This window comes from Neolamprologus brichardi, chromosome 12 (assembly GCF_056152115.1).
Source record: "Neolamprologus brichardi isolate AB-2024 chromosome 12, ASM5615211v1, whole genome shotgun sequence".
NCBI lineage: Eukaryota > Metazoa > Chordata > Actinopteri > Cichliformes > Cichlidae > Neolamprologus > Neolamprologus brichardi.
In genome coordinates, this window is record NC_142115.1 from 22,394,367 (window position 1) to 22,404,872 (window position 10,506).

General features: G+C 40.2%; 2 protein-coding genes across 2 annotated transcripts; one reads left to right on the forward strand and one right to left on the reverse strand.

Moving 5' to 3' along the window:
- The first annotated feature begins 1,939 nt into the window (after positions 1–1,939).
- LOC148100240 (uncharacterized) lies at positions 1,940–3,917 on the forward strand. Its single transcript, XM_087848828.1, has 4 exons — positions 1,940–2,223; positions 2,568–2,850; positions 3,290–3,557; positions 3,718–3,917. The coding sequence occupies exons 1-4, from the start codon at positions 1,940–1,942 to the stop codon at positions 3,915–3,917; spliced, it is 1,035 nt and encodes a 344-aa protein (XP_087704954.1).
- Positions 3,918–5,861: 1,944 nt separating this feature from the next.
- LOC102798334 (putative defense protein Hdd11) lies at positions 5,862–9,962 on the reverse strand. The gene is made up of 5 exons (XM_035907409.2): positions 9,716–9,962; positions 9,357–9,469; positions 8,795–8,904; positions 6,641–6,705; positions 5,862–6,544 (listed from the first exon to the last, which is right to left on the reverse strand). Exons 1-5 carry the CDS (start codon positions 9,906–9,908, stop codon positions 6,444–6,446), a joined length of 582 nt encoding a protein of 193 aa, XP_035763302.2. The 5' UTR covers positions 9,909–9,962; the 3' UTR covers positions 5,862–6,443.
- Between the last annotated feature and the right edge of the window lie 544 nt (positions 9,963–10,506).

Here is a 10,506-nt window from a genome sequence, read left to right on the forward strand (position 1 = left end):
CCTTTCCCTTGTCATACTCTCTCTCTCTCTCTCTCTATCTCTCTCTCTCTCTCTCTCTCTCTCTCTCCTCTTTCTCACATGCCCTACCCGTCCTGAATGTAATATGGCCCAGCCCTGAGCGCTAACCCTTTAACCACCAGCTTCTTACATAACAAACAAACATACTTGCACCAAAAGCCATTTGAGCTCGGAAATGCATCGGACATTGCAAACTAGATGGGAGCACAGTGCATGTAACATTTCACAACCATTGATTCCAGCTAGTACTGCAAGTCATTAGAAACCATTACTATGCAGAATAGTCTATCCGTATTTAATGCATGCGAGTAGTCACGCAAGCTCAATACTGACGTGCGTGTGTTTATCCAAATGATGCATGCTCTGCAGTGACCTCGTTGTGTGATTTTACAGAGTCTGGCATGCACAGACTCTGTAGGATCACTCACAGAATTAAACTAATAGGCATCTCCCTTGACCAATGAGCACAACATGAAGGCTATTGAAGACAAAATCACAGACCTTCAAATATTTATACCTCCAGTTAAGCTCTACAGGTTACTAATTTGAAGAAACGTTGGCAATTCATTCCAGTCATTAAACAAGGCACATTGCTACTGCTCAGTTATTGCGTATCACTGAGAAAGACTGCAGATTGTCAGCGAGAAAGTCTTAACTTCACATGGTGTTCAGTTCATCAGATCAGTTTGATGGGAGCAAATAGGGACTGTGCATTCTTGAGTGCCAGAAGTACACAGGTATGAAGAGACCATCAGATGGTTATTGCTTTTTATGGTAATGAACGTGCTGCTAGAAGAAGAGGAAGGGCAAAGAGGGAGGTAAAGAATGTAGAGCTTAGACAGAGATGTCAACTAAGCCCTTACGGCAAGGGATAGTCTTAATCTGCACTCTGTGCATGCATGTGGATCAGTGTTTGATCTGTGTACAATAAGAACTTATATGTGTGTGTCTGTTGTTGTTGTGCATGCCCATGTGCCTGCATTCACATCTGGCTATATAGGCATCTATATGTATTTGTGAATACGTATACTGCATGCCATGACCTAAACATGGCAGAGGTTATCAGCGCGTACCGTTGTCTGCCTTCTTTACTCCACTGCTATAACATAATTGTTTGCACATCAACACAATACTGACACGCAGTTTAAAATATCTCTTACTACTACTACAATTTACTATTACTTTAGATTTACATATATTTTGTATATACTGGGTTTTGGGATTTCTGACCCCAACAATCTGTAAACAAATACAAATAGAGACAAAATACTGGATTTTAACTGTAGATGAATAAACCTGCAAACCTGCAACGTGCAATAAAACTGCACGTTGTGCTATTTTGAAAAGCGAAAGACTTATTACAGTTTTTCGCCATTGGTTTGGCTCATTTCTTGAAACAGAAATTACATTCTCAAAATAACATGGACAAACCTCCAAACCTCTTGGAAAATGTTCACAACAGAATGGCATTTCTCATTCATTTTATCAAATGGCAAATGCCTTAGTACATGTCTCAATTGTCCCAGTGCATCTTTGCAAATGATTAAGTACAAGTAGCCTACAGTTATACAGTTAGCCCACATGTAGCACATTTTCCAAATGAATAGATCTTGTAGATCTAAACTGATTAGTTGATTCTCAGTCTAATGATCATTCTCTCCAAAACATGTCAGCATGATTTCATTGTATAAGTACTCACATGCACAACTGTCTGTTCAATTGTCAAAATTGGTCAAGAACATAATACCATGAATACCATTTATGAATTTCTTTGAATATTTGATAAATTGATGACAGTCATTGACAGTCAGGTGAAACTAGACTAACAAAAGGGGAGTGTCACACACAGAGGTGTTCCATGATTGTGTGCTGCCAAACACAGATATATAGAGCTTGACCAGAGCCAGTCCGATCTCTGAACATGGATAGACAAGGCCAAGCAAACGGACAAGGGGAAGTTCTTCCTCAAGGAAGAGGAGGAAGAAGAAGAGGAGGACTGAGAATGCGTGGTGGAGGAATACCACCACGGGGAAGAAGCCGAGGTGCACGAAGACACTGTGCTGTCCCAAATGAAATTCAGGCCACAATTATAGACCATGTCATAAACCATGGCCTCACAATGGCAGAGGCAGGTCGTCGAGTGCAGCCTAATGTGCCTCGCTCTACAGTCTCCTCCATCATCCAAACCTTTCGCAGGGAAAACAGGTATGTACTCTATGTAATCTATGATGGAATTATATGTTGTATAGGACAGGGCACTGTGTGTGAGGCAAAAAATGTTAACTTACTGTAGAGATTTTGTGTGCATCTGCCTACAGTAGTAGGTCTATACTAGCAGGTGGAGAGGACTAGTGGAATGTTTTGATACTAAATATGACAAGAAATATATTGAACAAATTACTGTAAACTATGGAATTACATAATTTATACAGTTTAGAGTAGTATTCCAGTCACTGTGCAATGTTGCATTAGGATTGTGGTGAAGTTACTGTGAGTGAAACAATAATACAATTACACAGGTAACTTACTGTATTCTGTTCTTTGTGTAGGATTGGACGACAACCTCGCGTGGGTGGCAGAGGAAAACTGCTCAATGAACAACACGAAAGACAGTTTTGTAACATGGTGATGGCAAATAATGTCATCACCTTGAGACAGATCCGTGATGCCATCCTTCAGGACAATCATATATTCCAGAATATAAACACAATAAACATCTCCACAATAGACCGGGTTTTGAAGAAGCATCAGATGACAATGAAACAAATCTACAGGGTACCATTTGAGAGGAACTCTGACAGAGTGAAGGAGCTGCGCTACCAGTATGTAAATGTAAGTCAGTTACTGGTTGTCTCTCATTTTAACCTTACCTGTAATCACAGTAAGCAGTAGTTTACTTATTTGGTTTCAATACCTCCTTTACCTGATTTCAGAATCAGTATTTGCTTCATCTGACTTCAACAATTTCAACAGAAAACTGCAGTTTACTGTATGATACAATTCTCATTATAATCCTTATTTTGTTGTCTCCCAATCAAATCTATCTAATACTGTAGGTTTTACTGTAACATCTCAGTAAGTCATCAGTATTTCCCACTCCCCTTTCTATCAAATACCCCTGCAGTACTTCCTCATAGGCCTATCACTAGTTTAGAACCACTGGAGTAGTGGCCTGTAGTATATTGAACCTGTGGGGGAGAACATGTAATTGTCTAACTGAAGTATATGACTCTTCTGTATGACTGATTTTATGTTCTTTACTCTATTTTAGAGAATAATGGCATTGGAAGGACATGAGACCCCTCACATCCTGGTGTTCGTGGATGAAGCTGGCTTTAACCTGGCCAAGGGCCGAAGACGTGGCCACCGGGCCACAGTGGATGTCCCAGGTCAGCGAGGGGGCAATATAACTATGTGTGCTGCCATTTCTGAGAATGGTGTGGCCACTCACATCCCCAGTCTTGGCCCATACAACACACACAAGCTCCTCATCTTCTTGGATCGCCTTTATACCGATTTTATCCCTGATAATGAGAGAGGTCACCTACCGATTTATGTAATTGTGTGGGACAATGTCAATTTCCACCATAGCCCACTCATTAGGGGCTGGTTTGCAACGCATCCAAGGATGGTCATGGGGTTCCTACCACCTTACTCTCTTTTCCTCAATCCGACGGAGGAGTTTTTCTCTGCTTGCAGGTAGAGAGTGTATGAGCATCATGCTCAGGATCAGCCGTCCCTGCTCCATGCTATGGACGCAGCGTGTGACGACATTACAGGAGATCAATGCAGGGGATGGTTGCGGCATGCACGCCGTTTCTTCCCTCGTTGCATCGCAAGAGAAAGTATCCGCTGTGATGTGGACGAGAATCTGTGGCCAGACGGACAACAGCGTGTAAATAATCAGGAGGGTGAAGACAGTGGACAAGAGCAGGAGAATGAGTACAGCGACCACTGAATAGGTCATTGTTTTTTGATTTTGTGTTCATACAATTTACTACTGTAATGTACATTTTCTTTTTACATATGTATGAAACTTTATTTGCGTGTGAATAAAAAATGGTTATCATTTCCTTGGTAGTGTGAGTGCAATCTGTGATGTCAAACCTTGGAGGCTACTCTTTTCTGTTGTATATTGTTGGTCCTCTGCCATAGTGACAAAACGTCTAAACATTTTGTATGGCAGTACTCACATAATGCCAAAGGGACGATGCACTTTGGGGGCACTGACTATTCAGATTAGAAAGAAATGTAGTTTTGACACATGAGTGAACTGTTTTAGGGGAGATATGTGATTTTGCAGGTGGACCATGTTGTTGTGATCAACCATCCAGGTTTATTTTGACAAAAGCACCAAGAATGATGAGAATGTCCGATCTATGTCGAGAAATGAGCCAAAGCTATTGAGAAGGCTCTTTGGTATTTTGGAGACACTGACTGTTTAAATAAGAAAGGGATTTAGATTGAAGCCTGAGTGAACAGTTTTGGAAGAGATATGAGCTTTTGCAGGTAAGCTATAGTGTTGTGCTAAACTGTAAGAGTGTTTTGCCAAATGATCTTAGAGTTTTGAGAATGTAATTTCTGTTTCAAGAAATGAGCCAAACCAATGGAGAAAAACTGTAAATACACATTGAGGAGAACATGCAGTAGTTATATAACATCATCTATTTTTATGTACATATACACACATAGCTAGCTAGCTAGCTAGCTAGATAGATAGATTCAGAACAACTATTTCAGGGCAGTTTTGGAAGATGATCTTCATAATGGCTGCTGTATATGGAGAATCTCTGTTTCAAAATACCATTTGGACAAATGACCTTGTCGTGATTGAATAAAGATCAGTGGTGTGGACTATTTAGAGTGTGATCAGGACAATGGAAGACTATTGAACCAGCTGGTAGCACTGGTGCTTAATTCCTAAGCTTGTATCTCCTGTTAAAGATATAGCCGGCTTTTGGCTCAGAGGGGAAGAGACTAATTATTATTGAGTTGTGCTGACGCTCTGATCACGGCTCCAACCTCAGGCACATGAGTTAGCTGGAGTTCAATACTTCACGACATAAAGGCAAATAGGTTATGGTAGAGAGTAAAAAAGAAAAAGCATCAGGAACAGGGTAACCATCAAGTCTATTACTCTGTCCCAGTTTTCCTGCTTAAAACATGGATACTGGAACGATCTTAATCAGCTGGGAGCTTTGACCTATTACATGATTACATACTTTTTTCTTATCTATTTATTTTTTTGCTTCTGGCTTCTACATCTGAATATTAAGGATTTTTCTTCTCTACAAAGACAACTCATTTAAATGCTAATTATGTTCTAAACATAAACACAGTGATAAACATTGTTTTTTAAATATGCATGTGATTAATCAACAGCGATATTAGAATTGTAAATGCTGATAGTGAGATGTGTGCTTCCGTATATATTATATTCAAACAGAAAATGTTATTTAACATTTAACATTTATTCACCCCAACACAGGACTGGTTCAAGTACACAAATAGGAATCAATGATATCATATAAGGCTTGAAATGTGAGCTGTGTGTAATGCATGTCTTAAGCCCCTTTAGTGTGCAAGCTAGCTGCTGCAGTACTGGAAATCTAAGTTATAGATCAAACCATGTGAAAAAAGCAGGTCATAACAAGCTCTTCAATAAGTGGAATGAATTTTGATCAATAACAAACCACAACAGCTGGACTCTATGCTGCGCTCTCTCTCACTCTCTCTGTCTCTAACACTCTGTCTTTTCCTCTTTTCATCACTCTGCTTGTATTTTTTTTTCTTGCAATAAAAATAACACAACACACTTTAATGTAGCATTTTATTATCTGTAATGGGTGGTTCAGTAAATACGCACACATACAATTAGGATACACAGGATATGTGAAGAGAATCAAAGTCTAGTGACAGAAAACAAAAGCAATGACAGAGTGAGCAACAAATATATATATTTATATATAGACGTGTTCGTTGAGTACAATGAGGGAATAGGCGTGAATCATACTTGCTTTAAAATTCCTTATTCAATAATAAAGTATTAATAGAAGAGGGACTGACTCAGTACAGTCATATCTTGGCATATTCATACCTTAGTCTTGAAACCCTTTAATGCATTTTTGGAGGGGTGACTTTTCTTTTATAGATTTATATTAAATGTGACAGAACACACCTCATAAAAGCTGGGAACGAGATGAAACAAGGCATTTGCAATGAAGGTATATCTATCATTTATGTCTATGACAGATAAGCACTGTAGATATAGGTCAGTTGATATATGATCAAGCGTGGGGGCTGCATTAATATATATGAGCTACATAGCTAAAGAAAAATTCACTGAGATGTGATATGTAGCCATAGGACTGCAAAATGCTTTATTATATACATATAACAAGAAGACTGCAGTACATATTTTATATTCATGCCAGTATGTTTAAAATCAGAAAACATATCACTAAGGGAAGCAGAGGTTTGCCTTCAGCCATTCCAGAGCTGGCACCTACTGCCAGATCAAGACCGCCTGTTTTTCCAGAGAAGCAGAAGACCGATAAGGAACGAGTATCACAAACATTTGTCTCTTTGCATTTATTTTGATTTGTCACCAGGCTGTACCTACCTCTGGTCAGATCCATGGACCTTATATTAACCCAGAAGACTGTGCGTTGCTGAGCTACGGTGGCCCTGCAAAACCACAGAAGTAATTTTCCATGCTGAGACACTGCAGTTGGTTCATTTCAAAAGCTTAAGTTTCTAAAGACAAACCATTACTGAATTGAACAGCCTAAAAAAAATACATATATATATATATTAGGGGTGCAACGATACTCGTATCGATATTGAACCGTTCGATACAGTGCTTTCGGTTCGGTACGCATATGTATCGAACAATACAACATTTTTAATTTATTTTATCAACTTTCCTTCTGACGGTGCTGTCTGTGTTGAGCGCTCAGTGGATCTGCGCTCGACAGTGCAGCCTAGGCGGAGTAGTCGAACACAGATTCACTGAGCGCAGGGCAAGCTAGCTAGACAGAAGTTAAGCTTGTTGCAACATGGCAAATTGAACCTCCCCCACCCTCATTCAGATCTGGCGTCTGGAACTATTTTAGTCTTCATGTGACGTATGACCCTGAAGGTAAGGGTGTCATGGACTAAAGTAAAACAGTATGTCAGATGTGCCACGCAATGCTCAATTACATGAGTGGGAACTAGTGTGTTAGCGCAGTTAGCTCGTTAATGTGTTGACGCTGTCCAGCCCCACACACGGGGCAATCCGCGGTAGCTCGTTAACGGAGATTTGCCGTGTTGTGGCGTTAACCTCATTTCAGATTAAGGCTGACAGCACTAGTGGGAACACAACGAATACGACTGCACATTTACCCGATAGCATCCTAGTGCAAAGACAAGTGGAAGCAGACAAAAACAACAAGCACGCATACAAACGTTACCCGAGTCATTTAGACAGCCGTTAGCACATGATTCTCCTTATGGGGACCTGATATGTTTAATATGCTGCTGAGAATATAGCCCAGAAGAAGCGTATAGTATAGCTTTTATTTTGGAAAGAGCCATTTCTCTGTAATAAACTCTCTTTTCCAAAGATGAGTGATTCCTCAATCAGATACAGGGCTCGCAAAATCGCTAGCCCGACGTCCCGGGGCTAGCGATTTTTCCAGTCGGGCTGCCCTGCTCTGCTCGTCGGCCTATCGTAGGAAGGAAAAATATATGTCAATGCTTTTGCATTCTTTCGGAAATGTAGCTGGGTAATTATGTTATTGGCATCGGTGAGCTACTGTCAATATGTGACATATTGAAATCGCGTTTGAATTTGCGCTTGTTTTTTGCTTTCACTTTGCAATCGCGCGAACTGTGTATAGAGAGCGACAGCACTGATTGGTGAGTGATGATAATTTGCGCACCAATTCCTCTGACATCGTCTTATCAATCGTTAGCTTACTATGCAAACATGACAAGTGAAATCTCCCGCAGCTTAAACGTGTGAGAGGTTGATCGCGCAGAGAATCGCTGAGCTTATGTGAGTGCCTGTGTAAAAGCAGCAGGATATATATTTTAGTTCTGCTGAGCCAAATAAGACAGGTCAGGGTGAAGACGTGACAGCCAAATAAAAGCTTACCACAAAACGGAAAAGTTATGACAAATCAGACTATAAGGCAAAAAGAAAGTGCAGCTTTATGGTTTCATGGACAAAAGAATTTCTGTGGCTGCAATATGATGAGCTAAATAACCAGGGCTGCACATAAGTGGTCCGCGGGTGCGCATTCGCTGTCAAAATAAAAAACGCGCACAAGATAAGAAGTTGCAACGCGTGTTTGCATACATAAGATTTTCAGGAGGAGGACAGACATTTGTTTAGAACTCTTAAAGATGTCGAAGAAGCTCCTTTAAGCAATTACTTTGGTGTTCCTCCACCTCCAAAGAAATGTCAGGAGTCCGAACCACAAAAGAAGCGCGTATTCTCGGAAAAGTGGTTGCAGGAGGTGAGCTGGCTTCAAACAAATGATGAATGCACAGAGAGGTGGTGCAGAATGTGCCGTGAAAATTTAATAAATGACAAATTAATAAAAAGGCATCAACATTTTTTTGTGTATCGAAAAAATATCGAACCGTGACACCAAAGTATCGAACCGAACCGAACCGTGAATTTTGTGTATCGTTGCACCCCTAATATATATATATATATACATACATATATATGCAAAGCACAATTTTCAATCTACACAGAAAACCTAACAAAGTATATTTGTCTTACATGAAGTAGACAGGACCTGCACAGTTAGGCGGTATCCAGCTGTACACAGTGCTGTTGCCCTTGAGATTGGTGTTGGAGTGAGTGACAGCACCTTGAGGATTATGTGCGCACTGTGAACAATAATTGGAAATTGCTGTTAATTCTACTCTGCTGATTTATATCCATATATTCTCTTCTAATCAAATGCAGTGTTATGTCACCAGTCACCAGTCTATCATGGTGCGAGCAGAAAAAGAGAAACAGACAACCATTCATGCTCACAAACCCATTCCATCCAATCCAGTCGTCCCACAGTCCAATGTTTTTGGACTATGGGAGGACCCACACAAGCATGGGGAGAAACTCCACAGAGAAAGGCCCCAGTTGGCCAGTGGATTCAAACCTAGAACCTTTATGTTGTGAGGCAACAGTGCTATCCACCACACCACCATGCTGCCTTCTTCCAGTTTATTTAAGCATTTGTTTCTTGGGAACAATCTTATTTATTGTATTTTGGCATCTGTAACAACATTTTGACTATTTGCAGCTCAGGTTTCAACATAGGCTTAACTGAAAAATGCACCTGAAGGAATTTAGTGTCTGGAGGAGGGCGCTGCCACATCCCCACAGCGTTGACGCCTTCACCTATTCGAGCTTCCAGAAGCACTCCTCTGTATTTTGGTCCAACGATGGTCACTGCAGTTAGCACAACAAAGACCTCAGTGTTTATATATATGAAATAAACAGTAGTTTATCATTTCAAATGTAATATTTAGATCAATAATGGATAAACTCTTTATATTGTAGTTTTTAGAATTATATATATATATATATATGTATTTCCTAATATATAAAATCCAAAAGCAGAGTCGAGTTTATAAAGTTTGTCAGACTTCTACAAAAAAGTATGTTTATCTGTAGAAGAAGTGAAGAGCATCTTACCTGTAATGGGCTCCCCTGGCTGAAACACCCTGGCATTGGTGAGAATAGTGTAGGGTGCTGGTGAAGGCTGAGGCAGCACCCCAGAGTGACGAGGTAACATATCCTCACAGGCACCGGAGGGAGCACCGTTGGGATAGCCGTTAATAAAACAGAACATCTGGAGTATGAGCAACCCAGGCCAAAGTAGCGCCATCAGACTGAATGAGGAGCAATCACTGTGCAAACAAAACTATGAAGCAAGCGGTGTGTGATTATACCCTGGAAGGAGTCAGGGGATGGAGTCAGAAATACTCCCGCTGAGTCACGCAACCGAAAAAATTAAATTTTCTATAGCTATTACTTACTTAATCATGCTCTCTCTCACAAAGCTCACATGATTTCTTGAAAAGATGTTGCGAAGTCTTGTGCTTAAATTGATTCTGCAATTTAAGGCAGAACAAATTTTCTGCTCTCAAATACACAAAAATGTTTGAGGCTTTTTTTTTTTTTTATCTCTGTCATTGTTATTTATATATATATATATATATATATATAATTGAAATAATCATAAAGTTTGGTGGTTTATAAATAACAGTGGCACACTGCTGCGCTGGTTAGTACTATCACCTCACAATGAGCTAGTTCTGGTTTGAACTGCCAGCTGCAGCATTTGGTTTTCACTTGGTGTTTCAGGTGCTTTTCACCACCCACAGAAATAGCTGCCAAGAAAATTGGCGATTCTAAATAGGTCGTTGGTGTGTAATGAACACGAATATGGGTCTGTCTCATTTTTAGTGGGACACCTGCTCATC